This window comes from Hypomesus transpacificus, chromosome 7, assembly GCF_021917145.1.
Source record: "Hypomesus transpacificus isolate Combined female chromosome 7, fHypTra1, whole genome shotgun sequence".
NCBI lineage: Eukaryota > Metazoa > Chordata > Actinopteri > Osmeriformes > Osmeridae > Hypomesus > Hypomesus transpacificus.
Window position 1 is genome coordinate 9930587 of NC_061066.1, and position 18758 is coordinate 9949344.

The 18758-nt window shown below is 47.7% G+C and overlaps 1 protein-coding gene and 1 long non-coding RNA gene across 2 annotated transcripts; one reads left to right on the forward strand and one right to left on the reverse strand.

Moving 5' to 3' along the window:
• The first annotated feature begins 710 nt into the window (after positions 1 to 710).
• epyc (epiphycan) lies at positions 711 to 18679 on the forward strand. Its single transcript, XM_047023036.1, has 10 exons — positions 711 to 955; positions 3419 to 3617; positions 10252 to 10498; positions 10904 to 11260; positions 11789 to 12031; positions 12307 to 12402; positions 16415 to 16573; positions 16877 to 17079; positions 17460 to 17555; positions 17880 to 18679. The coding sequence occupies exons 2-10, from the start codon at positions 3423 to 3425 to the stop codon at positions 18048 to 18050; spliced, it is 1767 nt and encodes a 588-aa protein (XP_046878992.1). The 5' UTR covers positions 711 to 955; positions 3419 to 3422; the 3' UTR covers positions 18051 to 18679.
• LOC124469632 lies at positions 3790 to 6943 on the reverse strand. The gene is made up of 3 exons (XR_006956320.1): positions 6856 to 6943; positions 6429 to 6566; positions 3790 to 4019 (listed from the first exon to the last, which is right to left on the reverse strand). It is a non-coding gene; the product is annotated as an uncharacterized LOC124469632 (long non-coding RNA).
• Positions 18680 to 18758: the final 79 nt, after the last annotated feature.

Sequence of the window (18758 nt, forward strand, 5' to 3'; positions counted from 1 at the left end):
ACTGTTCTAAGATCAGATCTGAGAGGCAGCTTAACTGAAACTGTAAAACATAAAATAATTATCTTTAATTTTTTGGGGGGGTATCATGTATTCCCTACCTATATGTTTTCCTTTACAGATGAAATAAGAAATTGTTTCAAGATCAGTTCTGAGGAACAGCCTGATGAAAAAAAAAAAACTAATGCATCTACGTAAAACCACAGATCCCAGTCCAGTTTCCTCACCACTTTTACCATGAGCATCGCAGCGTTTGAGCAGCATGAACTGACCCCAGGTCTGTGGAGAGGCCAGAGCTGGCTGGGACTTCCTCTCTGCTCCCTGGTAGCTGCTCCTCACAGAAGAAGCATTGTGGCCAGGGGCCTCCTGCTCCTCCTTGTGGCCAGGGGCCTCCTGCTCCTCCTTGTGGCCAGGGGCCTCCTGCTCCTCCACACATGAACACTGTACATACCTCCTCCTCACCTCAGGAAAGACAGACACATATTTCAGACTGATTAAGCCTTCTCTATAAAAATAAAGAATACTCTTGTTAGTTTTTTTTTTTTACTTTTGGGGGGTGGAGGGGGGGGTCTCTGTGTGTCGTTCACTCTCTGTGTGTCTGGAGTCTTGAGTTGTGTGGTTGTGTGTGTGTGTGTGTGTGTGGTGTTCGTAGCATGGGGGGGGGGGGGGGGGGGGGTTGCAGAGTGACCAAAAGCAATCCGCTCCCCTCCAAACAGTCTCAGTGCCTCCCTTCACACATCCTCGGCAGGGCACTAGGTCTGGAGGATCCAGACCCTACACACACACACACCAACACACATTCACACCAATACACGCACACACCTACACACACACACACACCCTCCCACTCCAAGGCACCCTGTGCGACCCCTCACCATTGGCTAGGTATCGCAGGTATACTGGAGCTCTGCAACTCCAGCTCAGCTGCAGGGGCCATTTGGGAAGGCAAGACACACAGGTAAGCCTTCATGCTCCTTCATGTTCCTTCATGTTCCTTCATGCTGCCGCGGCTTCACAGGTAGGGCAGCCTGCAGAAACGTGCTCATTGAAGGGCTGGTTGATTGTGATTGTGTGTGTTGGTGATGAAATGCTAATTGAAAGGTGTTGGGATCATTGATTGTGATGTTTTGAAATGTTGGTGGTTGCTGTGTTTCTTACTGTGGGGTAGTAAGGGTTAGGGTTAACCCTAACACTCTTGGTTTAGGGATTGTGGGCTTCTGAGTGTGCAGAAACCAATGACTTTCTGGAAGTCTGATGGCAGTTGAAACATCACTGATCAGGACTTTTCTGTACTTTCATCTTTTTGCTTTTGTTTGGTGTCGAAGTTCAGACTTGCAAACCACCAGATTGACTTTGCATTGGTCTGGTCTGAACCCGACATGCTGACAGTGATGTAGGGTGATGGACAGCATTGTCAAGTGTGTTGGTCAAATATCCTGACAAGAGGTCATGACAATTTAGTTTGTATCTGCAGTCATTGATGTCAGGGAGATTCATATTTTGTATCGTTTTGTTCAATGGATTACATTTACTCATGCAAACTAATTATGGTTAATTCAGAAAAACACACTTCAGTTTTGCTTCCAGATTTTAAGAAAGAAAAACATTCACAGGACATCAGGAATGTCCAGCACAGAGCCAAGCCACATACAGTGGCAGTCTGTATGCTTTCTCTCTCTCACACACACACACACACACACACTTTATACACACTGTACGCTGTCACGGCGTGTATAAAAGCACACCTCTGTCTTGGTACATAGTCCACCTTTCAGAATGAGCACGCTGGTTTTCATGGCATTATGAAAACGAACGATGCCAAGCAGTCATCTGACCTATGTCAATATATCTACAGCATATGATATATCCATGAAGAGCTCTCAGTGTTGCTAAATGAACAGATGGTAACTCCCCCCTGAAGCCCGTATCAACAAAGATCCGATTTATGATGTAAAAATAAACCTTCTTTCAAATTATATATAGACATATATATATCCCAGAAATATACTTAAATTTCACAATTTTCCCTTTGAAAGATGTGTGTTGAGTGGGTGTGTGCTTTTCTGAAAGTTCAAGCTTTGCGCGAGCCTCAGTGCTGAAAGAAGCTTTTCCTTGCAGTCGTAACTCACTGCCGTACTGTCCACAAGCCTCGGTGGAATTTCAAGAGTGAGTGAGACAGGCTGGCCCTCATAAAGACCCTCTGTACAGACCGCTGGGGCACGTCCGATGGGCCGTCTCTCCCTGTCTCACACACACACACAAAAACACACACATACTCTTTTTCCCACTCCCCTCTCTCCCACACTTTCTCCCTTGTCTCTCTCCCCTTTCTCCCACACTTTCTCCCTTGTCTCTCTCATTCTCTCCATCTAACCCTGAGGGCCAGCGTGTCGTCCTCCTCTCCTCCCTCGCTCTCCTCCCTCCCTCCCTCTCCTCCCTCGCTCTCCTCCCTCGCTCTTCTCCCTCGCTCTCCTCCCTCGCTCTCCTCCCTCCCTCTTCTCCCTCCCTCCCTCTCTTCCCTCCCTCTCCTCCCTCGCTCTCCTCCCTCCCTCGCTCTTCTCCCTCCCTCTCCTCCCTCCCTCTCCTCCCTCGCTCTTCTCCCTCCCTCTCCTCCCTCGCCCTTCTCCCTCCCTCTCCTCCCTCGATCTCCTCTCTCACTCTCACTCTCCTTCCTCGCTCCCCGTGTGCCTGTCATCCTGCAGGACTCTTTCCGGCTTTTCAGACTCTGAGGTCAGATTCTCACAGCTCAGACACGGCCTGGTTTTTAAATCTGGGATCAGGTTATAAAACTATGTCTAGGGTCAAGGTACATAACTGGTCAAAAAGATACAGAAAATTTGCAAAATATAGAATATTAGAGAATTTAAGAGAAATATAGATAATATAAAGAGATACAGAGGAGGGAGAAAGGTCTACAGATATTCCCTCAGCGATCCTAAGGAGATCAACTTTGACCTCTAACATTTGACCTCGACAGTCCAAGATGGCCGCCCTGCAAGCGGTGAACAGGACAGGTTGTGGGGTTTGAGGCCAGGGGGGGGGGGGGCACATACTTCATCCTCTCGACTGTCTGCACCTTGGTAATGAAACCAGATCCACTGACCTCAGAAATGTGACCCCTGCCCCCTCCACCATCACTGGACTCAAAAGAGGATGGGTAATGTGACTATGACTTAGACAGCTAATTCAGTCTTTCAATGACAAGCTGGACCAAGGCCTATGCATAGTATCATTATCCTCTCAACAAGCCATCGTCTTGATAGTGTGACCCATACCTAATCAAGTCCTGAACAATTCGGGTTTTTTTCTGTGTTGAGGAATTGAGGCGTGTCTCCAGGTGGATGATGAGGTGTCTGTGTCTGCAGGTGGATGATGAGGTGTCTGTGTCTCCAGGTGGATGATGAGGTGTCTGTGTCTCCAGGTGGATGATGAGGATGCTGATGGAGCTGATGGTGTTGGGGTTCCTGGTTCTCCAGGCAGCAGCGAGCCCCCGCTTCGCCCGGCAGGTGGAGTTGGACACGTATGATAGTGCCAACTACGATGTGGATCTAGAAAACTTGAACCCGGAAAACCAGGATATCTATGATTATGAAGATGGACTGACCATTGATGAACCTCAGGTAAGGATGAATGGGCTGGGCTGGGAGGGGTTGGGCATGCTGGACTGTGGCACCACCATGCTGCCATAGCTACCATAGCTACCATGCTGCCATAGCTACCATGCTGCCATAGCTACCATGCTGCCATAGCTACCATGCTGTAGCTGCTGTGTTGGGAGGAGGCTCTGCATGACAGATAACAAGGGGTCATATCTCTTACACATACACATGTATATTTAAAAACTTCTAGTTTCTCCAGAACTTTACCTGAGAAAAGTTTGCCTGAGTCCTCTCGGTTGATTTGACGGCCCTTCTAGGATACTGGGTTTAGCTCAGTGGCAGAGTAGTTGACTGCACATCAAAGAGTCCAGGTTTGAATCCCCCTGTACATCACTGAGGATAACAGCGTCTGCTACATGTGATCTGTACAAGCAGAGAAGTGTCTCCTGAGGGTTGTGATGCTAGGGTTCAGCTTCATCGGGTTTTGCAGCCTGCCCTCCAGCCCTGCTCTGACGAACGACCCACATTCTTTACTTTAGGGTCAAGGGTTAGTCTTGGCAGCATGATCTCTGGCCACGTCCACAGGAAGCAGGACCTGCCAGGTGGCTCTAGGCATCCCCTGGGACTGCAGAACACAGCCAGATCAGGCTTTGGAAGAAAGCTTTTTTTGAGTTAATCCCTTATTGCTAATAGCTTGTCAATTCAAGTCTTCATCTGATCCTATCAAATCTTTGCAATTTGTGATCATTTGGTGGTAAATGAGAGAGAGGCCATGTCAGACAGACCTTAGCTCAGCCCAGCTGGACGTGATATGACGGCTCGGCAGGGTTGGACTGTGGGGAACCTTTTGTTTTCTTTACCCAAAATGTTCGCATTTTGAAACGCAGAAATTCAGTGAGGGGAGCGGAGGGAGCCAGGACAAGCGCTCGTCAGGGTTAGGATTAGGTCCACCATGATGGAGTTATCAGGGTTAGGTCCACCATGATGGAGTTATCAGGGTTAGGTCCACCATGATGGAGTTATCAGGGTTAGGGTTAGGTCCACCATGATGGAGTTATCAGGGTTAGGTCCACCATGATGGAGTTATCAGGGTTAGGTCCACCATGATGGAGTTATCAGGGTTAGGTCCACCATGATGGAGTTATCAGGGTTAGGTCCACCATGATGGAGTTATCAGGGTTAGGGTTAGGTCCACCATGATGGAGTTATCAGGGTTAGGGTTAGGTCCACCATGATGGAGTTATCAGGGTTAGGTCCACCATGATGGAGTTATCAGGGTTAGGTCCACCATGATGGAGTTATCAGGATTAGGTCCACCATGATGGAGTTATCAGGGTTAGGTCCACCATGATGGAGTTATCAGGGTTAGGGTTAGGTCCACCATGATGGAGTTATCAGGGTTAGGGTTAAGTCCACCATGATGGAGTTATCAGGGTTAGGTCCACCATGATGGAGTTATCAGGCAGGATTTATGATGTTACACACCATATTTTACATGCTTATGATGTGGTTATTCTGTGGGTCTTTATGATATGATGGGAGATGGCATGATTATGGCATGACCAGGAATATGGAAGTTGGCATGGTGACAGGGAGATGGTAGTTGGCATGGTGACAGGGAGATGGCGTTGACGTTGTTGGTCCATGATTCAAAATGTGTGGACGTGTGTAGGTGTGTGGACAGGAAATGATCACAGTGATGAGTGATGTCATATTTGCGAGACTGTCAGGGTGTCCTCTTGAGAGAGAGATTGAGTGTGTGTGTATTGGAGAGTGAGTGTGTGAGAGAGAGTGAGTGTGTTCGTAAGAGGCAGTGTGTGTGTGTGGGCTATCAAATTTATTTGTATAGCCCTTTTTACACGCAAGCATGTCAGAGAGGGCTTTACATACGCCCATAGAACTGCCCCTCAACCAACCTAAACCCTCAAGGAGTGTGTGAGTGTGTGAGTTAGAGATACTGTAGTGTGAGTCTGAGAGTGTGAGAGAGTGAGAGTGTATGGTAAATAGAAAGTGAGATGTGAGTGAGAGAGAGAGAGAGAGAGAGAGAGAGAGAGAGAGAGAGAGAGAGAGAGAGAGAGAGAGAGAGAGTGAGTGTGTGTGTGTGCGTGCGTAAGGCAGGTTCCTAGTGAATGGGTTTCCCATGTCAAGCGATGAAAATAAACTGAGATGCCGAAATTATAGCTCCGTAGTCCGCTACTGTCCTTGTCAAACACACATTCACACACATATATATGTGTATACATATTCCACCCCACCCCCAATTACACACACACACACCTCCCCTCCACACACAAACACACCTCTCTGCCCTGTCCTGAAGGAGCAGAAATTTACAGAGGTTTGACTGGGAAAGTAAAACAATATCCTACAATGTTTCGCACTAAACCTACAGTAGGTCACCTGACCTCTATGACTTGGTAGACAGACACCAGAGAGATCCAGTTAGACTGAGCTGCAACCTGCTGGGACCAGTCAAATCATCTGTCCATGATCCATCAGGCTCTATGTAGAAGGCTCTATGTAGAGGGCTCTATCTAGAGGGTTCTATGTACAGGGTTCTATCTAGAGGGTTCTATGTACAGGGTTATATCTAGAGGGCTCTATCTAGAGAGTTTTATGTATAGGGCTCTATCTAGAGAGTTCTATGTAGAGGGCTCTATATAGAGTGTTCTATGTAGAGGGTTCTATGTGAGGGGCTCCATCAGCATCTTGCTGGTGTATACATAGAGCAATGCTGATGGATGGTGTTCTGAGACATTTTTGGCAGAGTTTCAAAAGATAATCCCATGTCAACAATTGTGGATTATTCCTTGTGTAAGCATAACAACCTACCCCAGACGTGCTGTTGCTTGGTAGAGGCTTTGGGACATATTCTTCAGTTTTTCTGATGAGAGCAGTTTCCTCAGGGGTCTGAAGGAGACACACAACCAGATGAGCTTCTCTCCCTGGGTTCCTGCACACGTTACCCTGCTGGTGAACCCAAACACACGAATCATGCTTAGAATGTGTTTTGATAGTTTGGCAAACAAACATTAGTCACTTTACTGCACATTGTACAATTTTTGCACCAACCATGTTGCATTCTCCTTTAAATCTTATTTTATATTTTTATATTAAATTGTTTACATTGTATAGTATTGACTAGAATTATTTAGATAATGTTGTTAATTCTCTACTTTTTATATTTTATATTTAAAACTCTTATGTTTACTGTCTACACCTTCCTGCCACAGTAAGTTCCTTGTTTGTGTAAACTTACTTGGTGAATAAAGCTGTTTGTGATTCTTCCATAAGATGTAGACTGGATCTGATGATGAATGAAGGATGGATGTTAGGTATATGTGGGGATGTGCACAGCTCTGCGGTAGAACATTTCACTGCAGATAGAGAAGTCTCAGGTTCAAATCTCCTGTGTTCATTTGGATCAAAGTGGCTGCTAAATAAACATGTTATTCTTTTCATCTTTTTATCTTCCTAGCAGGCTGTATATGTGCAGTTCCAGAGCTGCAGGTAGGCCTTCTTAGCAGGCTGTATATGTGCAGTTCCAGAGCTGCAGGTAGGCCTTCTTAGCAGGCTGTAGAAGTGCAGTTCCAGAGCTGCAGGTAGGCCTTCTTAGCAGGCTGTAGAAGTGCAGTTCCAGAGCTGCAGGTAGGCCTTCTTAGCAGGCTGTAGAAGTGCAGTTCCAGAGCTGCAGGTAGGCCTTCTTAGCAGGCTGTAGAAGTGCAGTTCCAGAGCTGCAGGTAGGCCTTCTTAGCAGGCTGTAGAAGTGCAGTTCCAGAGCTGCAGGTAGACCTTCTTAGCAGGCTGTAGAAGTGCAGTTCCAGAGCTGCAGGTAGGCCTTCTTAGCAGGCTGTAGAAGTGCAGTTCCAGAGCTGCAGGTAGGCCTTCTTAGCAGGCTGTAGAAGTGCAGTTCCAGAGCTGCAGGTAGGCCTTCTTAGCAGGCTGTAGAAGTGCAGTTCCAGAGCTGCAGGTAGGCCTTCTTAGCAGGCTGTAGAAGTGCAGTTCCAGAGCTGCAGGTAGGCCTTCTTAGCAGGCTGTAGAAGTGCAGTTCCAGAGCTGCAGGTAGGCCTTCTTAGCAGGCTGTAGAAGTGCAGTTCCAGAGCTGCAGGTAGGCCTGGTTCTGGGGGAGATCCAGCAGAAAGATCCCTGGGGTGGGAGAAGCCATCTGAACTCTTCTATGCTGTCACTGTTTCTGCTATTCAGATGGAAACTTTCTCTCTGGCTGTCTCTCTCTCTGTCTCTCTCTCTCTGCATCTGTCTCTCTCTCTCTCTCTGGCTGTCTCTCTCTGTCTATCTTTCTCTGCCTGTCTCTCTGACTCTCTCTGTATTCACTCAATCTCTCCTCTGTCTTTCCTTCTCCATATATCTGCCTCCCTCTCACTCACTCATTATCCCTCTTTCTCCATTTAATATTTCCATGTTGATTCCCAGAGTTCTTTGCCCTGAGATTTCTGCCAAGTTTTTGCTTGTCGTTCTCCATGGTGTGTGAGTGTTTGTTAGACAGAAAGTGTGTGTGGGAGGGAGGGGGAAAGTGTATGTGGAGGGGGAGAGAGTGAGTGTGTATGTGGGAGAGAGTGAGTGTGTGTGTGGGAGAGAGTGTGTGTGTGTGTGTGTGTGTGTGTGGGAGAGAGTGAGTGTGTGTGTGGGAGAGGGTGTGTGTGTGGGAGAGAGTGTGTTTGCTTTAACGGAGAGTGTGAAGGCAGCTAGCAGACTAGTCAAAGGCCTACATTGTAGTCTTCCAAACTCTGTTTCTGACAAAAATGTAAGACATTACATCTGTTCATGGCAATAATTATCAACTGAATCTACTCAACAAATCAGCTTAGCCGGTTGTATTGAATATCTTATGTTAGGTAATATTCCCACATTATTCGTCTGTTTTTGGGCAAGTCTCTTGCCTTTGTAAAAGACTGAGAGCAGAGTTCTCCAGCCTCCCAGACTGCAGGTAGAGAGCAGAGAGATGACTGGTGGGTTTGTGTAGCTACCATGTGTGTCTTGGTTCCACAAGGACCATTCGCTGGAAGAGATAGACTCTGCCTTTATGGTGAGTGAAAAGGCCAGGTCGCTACCTGAGACTGGCAATCAGTGCCCCCATGTGGCTGATAATAAAACTACAGGGTTTGGTTTGGGAGACTATAGAGACAACGTTCTCGCTACAGAACTGGCTCCACAGGGTGGGTGTGCTCCAAATGTTTGTGCCACGTCCTGATAGGCTACTGTGCAGGAGGAGGAAACACCTGTCCTCTGATTGGTTCAAAGAATCCACACAGACTCAAAAGTTTAGCTTTTCTATTGAAATATGCTTGCAGACATTTTAAAATGCATGTAGTCAGATGCACTCGTACATTGGAAAGACAATGAAACACTCCACAATGTCTGCAACAGTGAGAATGTATAGTTAGAAGACAGTCACAGTGTCCAGGAAGTGATGTAGAGAGGAAGTAATGTAAGAGGAGGAAGTGATGTAGAAGGAGGGAGTGATGTAGAGGGAGAAGTGAGAAGTGGAAACAAGAGAGGAAGGAGAATTGAGTGCGAGTTGCCGTGATGAAAATGTCCAAAATGTCCTCATAAGCCTTGGAATTTCAGAATCGCATGCAAAATGTCTGGCAGAGGTTTACCACGTCCACTTGTGAGGTAATGACTAACCCTAAACCTCCAGGCACCTTTCCCAGACAAAGATGTACAGGAGCAACTTCCTGTTCCCCAGACACAGGTGTACAGGAGCAACTTCCTGTTCATATGTGTACATGTTAAGATGTTCACAGGAGACACGTCACATGTTAATTCCTTTTATTTTTCTATTTTATTATTTTGTGTCAAATTCTGTAGTTGTGTCGGCTGTATCTGGCAGTTACACCTCAACAACCCACTGACTGGATACCACTGCAGATTAAACCCACTGACTGGATACCACTGCAAATTAAACCCCACATTGTATTCATTTATTAACTTTTATATTTTGTGACGTAGAGCACTGACAGGCTCTCATTGAGTATTACTGTATGAGTAGATTGGATTAATTCGATTTTTTGTGATTTATTATTTACACCTTGGTGTTACAAAAAAGAGTTTTTACAATAAATATCCATCCATCTGGCCTGGGACTCTAGCTCCCTCTTGTGGTGGGACTGGGTACCTGAGTTCCCGGTTCAGTGACTGCTTAGCGGTCAGGGGGTCCGTGCTGGCTGAGGAACAGGAAGTTGTCACTCCTCCTCCTTCGGAAGTGTAGTCCAGATGCATGGCCTGCTTCTTCTCCCTGACGACCAGGGATACCTGTAACTAGGTAGACAACATCAAGCTTGAGACAACATCATCACAACGTGGAAGTCAGTATTTCATGGTTAGGGTTATTTCATGGGACTAAACGGTAACTTGTCACTGAGGCGTGCTCAAAGCTAACAGTAGCTAACTCTCGTTATGTCTGGGGCTCCAGTCTGATAGTAAAATGTCCCTGTACTTACTGTAAGTCGCTCTGGATAAGAGTGTCTGCTAAATGACTACATGTAAATGTAGAGGCTTTCTTTGGGCTCACACACACGCACACACACATGCACACACACACATGCACACACACACATGCACACACACACATGCACACGCACACAAACAAGCTACATGCTCCTGTTGACTCCCTGTATTTATGTCTTTCCCTCAGATAGAGATAGGAACATTGGCTCCACCTGACTACAACTACCCAGCTCCCGGGGCATCTTTGGAGGAGGAGGAAGAGGAGGAGGGGCAGGAGGAGGAGCAGGAAGAGGAGCAGGAGGAGGAGCAGGAGGAGGAGGAGGAGCAGGAGGAAGAGGTTCAGCTAGAGGTGGAGGAGGTGGAGCTGAGACCGAAGCTGGCTCCTCAAGGCTCAGGAGGCTCTGGGATCCTCATGGGACCTGACACACAGAAAGGTCTGATCACACACACACACATTTGTATGCTTTCTGATTTTTCAATAAATCAACTACCACTACACACAGTATATACACACACAGTATATATACACACACATATGCAGTATATGTATACACACACACACACATACAGTATATGCACACACACACACACACACGTACACAACCAGAGGTCCACCACCTCTCCTCCAGACGCCCAGTGATTAAGCCTCTTCCAACCATACTTCTGTTTCAGTGCATGTGTTCCATTTAACTAGCTGTTATTGGTTAAATGTGTATTTAACTGCTAAACCATGTGTCTCCTAACTTCATCCTAATTATAATTGTGCGCTGGCATCTCACTGGACTCCTAAGTCTCAGTCCTGGGGCGTTGTACTAATCCCTCATCTTGTCTCTAACAAGAGGAGGAGCTGCGCCTGGCTCCCATTGACATCCTTCACGTCTCCGGGGACTTTGGGGGCTCTGTGAGTTCCGGAACATCCGGGGGTTCCGGGGACCTGCTGGGTTCTGGGGACCTGCTGGGCTCCGGGGACCTGGGTTCCGGGGGTTCTGGGGGATCCGGGGGTTCTGGGGGATCCGGGGGATCCGGGGACTTGCTGGGTTCTGGGGACCTGCTGGGCTCCGGGGACCTGGGTTCTGGGTGTTCCGGGGGATCCGGGGGTTCTGGAGACCTCCTTGGCTCCGGGGGATCTGGGGATCTCCTGGGTTCCGGAGCTTCTGGGGGTTCCGGGGGCTCTGGGATAACAATGATCTCTGGAGGTTAGTATCCACACACTGGTTCAGTAGAGTAGCCTGGTGTTCATCACCCCTGTTCCAGGGTGACCAGTGTGTATGCTGGTGTCGCTCTTGGTATCACCCTGTATTAATGCAGCTAAAGGTGCACCCTGGACCACAGGTACAGAACACTAGAGTAGGCACATGTTGGTACCTTAGTAGAGCTTTTACAGGACATTGCTTCCTACCAGATTTTGTCGGTGTATGTTCTGCAAGACCTTCTGCATATCCATGTCTCTATCATTTAAGACTTTTATGTTTCCATGTACCCATTTCCTGCTGGTTAAATGTGTTGTTTTAATCCTAACTGCCATGCTTGATTTGTTGGAATCATTGCTATTACTGTCATTGTTCCATTCATCGTCCTACCGTGTCTTTGCATTTGTGTCACCTTAACCTGCTGTCTCATCTGCAAGTGTGTTTGTTTGATTGGTTATTGAGTTGACTGACTGTCCATCCCACCTCTGAGAAGCACTAACCTGTCTCCTAACCCCGCCCCCTGGCTCTAACAAGAGGAGGAGTTCATCCTTGAGAAGATCCCTCAGGAAGCCTCTGGCGATTCAGGGGAGTCAGGTGCCTCTGGGGCCTCTGGCGAGTCAGGAGAGTCAGGTGCCTCGGGTGAGGCAGGAGAGTCTAGTGCCTCGGGCGAGGCAGGTGCCTCTGGGGCATCAGGAGAGTCAGGAGAGTCTGGGGCCTCTGGCGAGTCAGGGGCCTCTGGCGAGTCAGGGGAACCGATAATCCCGGTCATTGAAAAAGGTCAGTATCAACAGGAAGATTGAATCTGGGAATGTTAGGGAACGCTGGGGAATTCTGGTAGAATAATTGGCGACTGGTAGGAACATGGGTTTTGCAGTATTTATCTAATAAACAAAAAAGTAATCCTACTACTCCCATTTAACTATTTCATCCTGGTTAAATGTGTCCATCATCTGTGTTAACATTGCTCATCAGTACGTCACTTATAACTGTGGCGTCTTGTCCTTGCTGCTCTAACCTGTGTCTCCCTAACTCCTCACCTTGTCTCTAACAAGAGGAAGAGCTGCTTTCTGCCACACCCCTCCCAGAGGAGTCGGAGGGGGAGATAGTGTCTGGGGGCTCGGGGTTAGAGCCTGACGTTGACATACGAGGTTAGTACCTGTCAGGCTGCCTGCAGCACACAGCGGCGGACCCTGTTACGATCGCCCACATGCAGGATCCTCTAGTCAGATAACGATGTTGTTTACTAAGTTGTGTGAATGTTAAAAACTGAAAAGCTACATTTACATTTATTCATCTAGTAGACGCTTTTATCCAAAGCAACTTCCAAGAGAGAGCTTTACAAAGTGCATAGGTCACTGATAATAATAACAACAAGATGGGGAGTCAGGTGGCTGAGCGGTGGGGAATCGGGCTAGTAATCTGAAGGTCGCCAGTTCAATTCCCGGCTGAGCCAAATGACGTTGTGTCCTTGGGCAAGGCACTTCACCCTACTTGCCTCGGGGAATTTCCCTGTACTTACTGTAAATCGCTATGGATAAGAGCGTCTGCTAAATAACTAAATGTAAATGTAAGATAGCCGCCAAAACATGAAGCACATATTGTGAACAACCAATATAAGTACCAAAGGGAAAAACCACTAGAGCATGTCGTTAAACAAGTTACAATGAAACAACATGAACCGCTAAAAGTGCTAGTGTACCTGTGGAAAAACAAGCAACATTAAAAACAATATATCACAAGTACAAAAATTGTAACTCAGTTACCACTAACCACAAGAGCAACAAGTCTCTAAGCAAGAGTCACTGTGATCCTTGAGGAAACTAACATCGGGTCAAACAAACCATTCCTAAGTACCGTTGTACTCCCGGAACAAGTGCGTCTTGAGCCTTTTCTTGAAGGTGGAGAGACAGTCTGTGTCTCTGATGGAGGTGGGGAGTTGATTCCACCACTGGGGGGCCAGACAGGAGAAGAGCTTGTGTTGAGACCGGGCGGTCTTGAGCGGTGGGACCACCAGGCGGTTGTCTGAAGAAGACCGTAGGTGGCGGGTGGGGGTGTAAGGCTGCAGGAGAGACTTGATGTAGTCGGGTGCAGTCCCGTTCACTGTTCGGAAGGTCAGTACCAGGGTCTTAAATCTGATACGGGCCGTGATGGGTAGCCAGTGGAGGGAGATGAGGAGCGAGGTACATGGGAGCGTCTGGGTAGACCAGGCGGGCCGCTGCGTTCTGAATCCTCTGAAGAGGGCGGGTTGCGCATGCCGGGAGACCGGCGGGCAGCGAGTTGCAGTAGTCCAACTTGGAGAGGACAAGTGCTTGGACTAGCAGCTGGGTGGAGTACTCAGACAGGTATCTCCTGATCTTCCAGATGTTGTAGAAGGTGAATCTACACAACCGGGAGACTGTAGCAATGTGGGCCGTGAGGGAGAGCTTGTCATCCATGGTAACCCCAATGGATGAAGGGGTCACTGTCGCAGATCCCAGGGTGATTGAGGGATCGTGGGAGATGGATGGTTTTGCCGGGATGATGAGAAGTTCTGTTTTGGCGAGGTTCAGCTGGAGGTGGTGCTCGGTCATCCAGGCGGAGATGTCTGTGAAGCAGGCCTCAATTCTAGCTGAGATCCCCGGATCGGTCGGGGGGAACGACAGGTACAGCTGCGTGTCGTCAGCGTAGCAGTGGTAGGAGAAGCCATGGGAGGTGATGATTGGTCCAAGTGAAGTGGTGTACAGAAAAAAGAGGAGGGGTCCAAGGACGGAGCCCTGTGGGACACCAGTGGAGAACTGGCGAGGGCCTGACACTTTGCCTCCCCAGGAGACCTGGTAGGATCTTCCCGACAGGTAGGATGAGATCCACTGGAGTGCAGTTTCAGTGATGCCCATCTCAGAAAGTCTGGAGAGCAGGATCTGGTGGTTAACCGTATCAAATGCTGCAGAAAGGTCCAGCAGAATGATGACGGATGACCTGGAAGCCGCTCTGGCAGACTGGAGGGCAGTGGTGACTGAAAGGAGGGCAGTCTCTGTGGAGTGGCCAGTCTGGAAGCCCGATTGGTTGGGGTAAAGCAGATTATTCTGAGAGAAAAAGTTTGACAGTTGGTTAGATACACCACGTTCAATTGTTTTTGAAAAGAAGGGTAACAGTGATACCGGTCTGTAGTTCTGGAGGACGGCAGGGTTAAGGGAGGGTTTTTTGAGTAGAGGGGTAACTCTGGCCTGTTTGAAGGCAGAGGGAAAGGTGCCGGAGGTAAGAGAGGAGTTTAGGACATGGAGAAGAAAAGTTATGATGGAGGGGGAGATGGTTTGAAAGAGAGGGGAGGGGATAGGATCAAGGGGACAGGAAGTGGGGCGATGAGAGAGAATGAGGTCAGAGATCTCTGCCTCGGACAGGGGAGAGAAGGAGTTTAGACATTTAGTTGGGGTCAGTCGTGGAGGGTGAGAGGGTAGGAAAGGTGGGTTTAGGGAACCGATTGCTAATGTTGGTGACTTTTTTCTCAAAGGAGGATAAGTCATCTGCTGTCAGGGTGGAGGGAGGGGGTGGGGGAGGTGGGTTAAGAAGGGTGGAGAAGGTAGAAAAAAGTTTGTGGGGTTTGAAGCAGAGTTCATTTTGTTCAGAAAGTAGAGGGTTTTAGCACCAGTTATGTGAGAAGAAAAAGATTTAAGGTGGGAGTGACACTTATCAAGGTCCAGACCGTCTTTGGACTTGCGCCATCTCCTCTCAGCTGCCGAAAGGGTGGACCGTTCTTCACGAATAACATCCGTAAGCCACGGGCAGGATGGAGAAGATCGTGCAGGCCTGGTTGACAGGGGACAGAGAGAGTCAAGTGATGCAGTTAAAGTGGTTAACAAGGTGTTGGTGGCAGTGTTAGTGGGGTGGGACGAGAACTCGTCAATGGGAGGGAGGGAGGATGTTACAATAGATGAGAAATGGGAGGGGGATAGGGAGCGGAGATTGCGGCGGAAAGTTACAAGGGGAGAGGAGGTAGGAGGGGTTGGAGGGAGAGAGACAGAGAATTGGATAAAGAAGTGATCAGAAATGTGCAGTGGGGTTACAGAGGTTAAGTCAGTGATACAGTTACGTGTCAGGATGAGGTCTAGCTGTTTGCCTGCCTCGTGGGTCGCCGGTGTGCTCAGCAGCGTCAGGGGTTCAGGAGAGACAAGAAGTCGACGGCCTGCGTTCCTTGGAGGTGGATGTTGAAGTCCCCAAGGACTATCAGGGGGGTTCCATCATCCGGGAGGTTGCTGAGGAGCATGTCCAGCTCCTCCACAAAGTCGGCTAGCGGTCCTGGTGGGCGATAAAGAACAATTAAGCATGCTTTGATAGGATCAGTTAGCATCACATAAAGGTGTTCAAATGATTTGGCAGTAACAGGGAGTGGTGTGGATGTGTATTTTATATGTGGGGAAAGAAGCAAACCTGTCCCACCACCCCGCCCGGTTGCGCGGGGTGAGTGAGTGAAGGAGTGGTTGACGGAGAGAGCAGCTGGAGTTGCAGTGTTCTCTGGGCGGATCCACGTCTCTGTCAGCGCAAGGGCATGAAGAAAAGCATGAGATGCAAACGACGGGATGAAGTCTGCCTTGTTCACTGCAGACTGGCAGTTTTTGATGTGGAGAGTAGATCGATGAGTGTTTTCCACAATGTTCCCTTCATCCTCCAGCGTGGGAGGGTTAGGGCCTATTGACCGCACTGTTACGACAAAAACACATAGATGTTACCAGCAAATAACTGTCTGGCACAAATACATATTAGGAAATCCCTCCTCTGGGTAAAGCTCAGTGGTAGAGCTTTTGATTGCAGATCAAGTGGTTGTTGGATCCAATCCCCTTTGTGAATCTGGATAAATTAGTCTGCTAAATGAACACATTACATTGTGTCCAGGTAGTCGGACAAAAAAAGACTTTTCACTTGGTTGGTTGAGCTACGAGTGTTATTGTTAAGGCCATGGTTTGTGAAGTACTCATCATTGCATCTAATCACATAAAAGATGCAGCTACCTAGCCAATTTAGCTAGCACTACACAGTCACTCTGACTCCACATGTAACCCCACAGCTCTCTGTGATGGTCAGGCCAGACAAGCCTTTCAGACACTCACTTTAACCAGGATCCCATGTGAATAATACTTTATCTAACTTTTATTCTTCACACCTCCCTCCCCCCCTCCCGCCTCCCAGGTATGCCCACCTGTCTGTTGTGTACCTGTTTGGGTGGGTCTGTTTACTGTGACGACCTGAAGCTGGACCACGTGCCCCCGCTCCCTAAAGAGACCACTCACTTCTACGCTCGCTACAACAAGATCACCAAGATCAACAAGTCCGACTTCGCTCAGATGAGTGAGTGTACTGAAACAACTCTGCCAGGACTGAAACATGAACGGCATCACTGACGTCACACGATTACTTTTTCACTTAAATACGTCACTTTTTTTTCTCCAAGAACTGAAGCATCAGCTGGATAAACAAAACCAGATGGAATGTGTCACATCAGACAAATGAAACCTCCAGCAGAGGTTTTTAGTAAAACTAAACCCCCCAGTCGGTTTTAAGGCCCTCCTCCTACCTTGTACCTGAAAAGGTCTGTATTATCTAATACGTCTTCATACCTGACCACTGTTGGTGTTCTCCTGTCCCGGGCAGACAAGCTGAAGAGGATCGATGTGACGGCTAACGAGATCTCGTCCGTGGCGGACGGGGCGTTGAGCGGGCTGCCGGCGCTGGAGGAGCTGGTCATCAGAGAGAACGCTGTGGCGCAGCTGCCCGCGCTGCCCGTCACCATGACGCTGGTGGACGCCAGCCACAACAACATCGGTGCCACCGGCATCCACAAGGAGGCTTTCAAGGTAGGTCACATCCTGTCATGTTCCATCACATCTTGTCATGTTCCATTACATTCTGTCATGTCCCATCACATCCTGTCATGTCCCATCACATCCTGTCATGTCCCATCACATTCTGTCATGTCCCATCACATCCTGTCATGTCCCATCACATTCTGTCATGTTCCATCACATTCTGTCATGTCCCATCACATTCTGTCATGTTCCATCACATCCTGTCATGTTCCATCACATCCTGTCATTTTCCATCACATCCTGGATCAAACTGAATTTATGCTACATATACTGTTTGTAACCAAGACAACACAGACTAATCTGAAAGGGGTCTACTCCAAAGCGGAGCCATGTTGGTTGTTCAGTAACGTTTTTGTCCTTGTTTCCAGGACATGGCGGGTCTGCTGTACCTGTACCTCACAGATAACCACATCGACCACATCCCTGTGCCCCTCCCCGACAGCCTGCGCTCACTGCATCTACAGGTACCTGCAGCATGACAAGAGGGGCTGCAGCCTCCAGAACTCCCTCACTACCTTCCTATACTTAGATCATGCTGGGGTGCAACTATGTCCTGGATACAATCCCCTTCCTAACTCCCTTCAACTGCCTTCCTTCTCTTCCTGCTTTCCTATTCTCCTAGCTTCTACTTCACCCTATATAAGTACACAATTAGACAGAGGAATAGTATATCATCTAGTTTTAAAAACATACAGTTGTATCACATGACAAGAGATTCCATCTGCCATCTAGACAGCTCATTAGCTGATACTGTCAGCCTCTGATCCCATGATGCTTTGCGGTTCCAGCGTAACAACATCCAGATGATGCATGAGGACACGTTCTGCAACCTGAAGGACTTCAACTACATTAGGAACGCCCTGGAGGACATCCGCCTGGATGGAAACCCCATCAACCTCAGCAGAACCCCGCAGGCCTACGTGTGCCTGCCTCGCGTGCCTGTGGGAGACCTCATCTAGACACACACACACATATATATATATATAAACACACACACACCTATACACACATACGTGTGTGTAAACACACACACAAGCACATACACACTCATACACATAAGCACATACTCATACATGCTTCCACTTTTATATATACACACACACACTACACTGAAACAAAAAACACACAACATGGGACCTGAAAATAAACACACACACACACACACACACACAACAACCCAACAAACCATAACATCATGCCAATGATCAACAGCAATCTGCACATACCATCATCTACCTAGTGTAAACACTATTTAAGGCCAATGGTCCCACACACACGTACAGAGAACTTTGTCAACATCCAAACTGTTCCGCAACGTGATGAAATAGAGAACATTCTACTCTCATAAATACATTTTATTGATCCCCAGCAAACAGGTGATCACCTGTTGGTTTGGTTTGAATGGGCTCGTCTGACAAAGACCACCAGTAATATTGTTTAAATATGTTTGTTTTGTAAAGAAAAAAATAATATTAATATTAATGACAAATCTAACACATTTGGAAATGTTCATTTATACTAATGGAAGCTGGAGCTGAGTGAAGGTAAACTGAGGTTCTAATGCAATAAAAGAAGCATTTAAACACAAGCATTTGTTGTAAAATCTGTACTGTAATATAAAAATATATATATTCAGAAAGCGTTTTTTTTTTTTTTTTTACATGAAC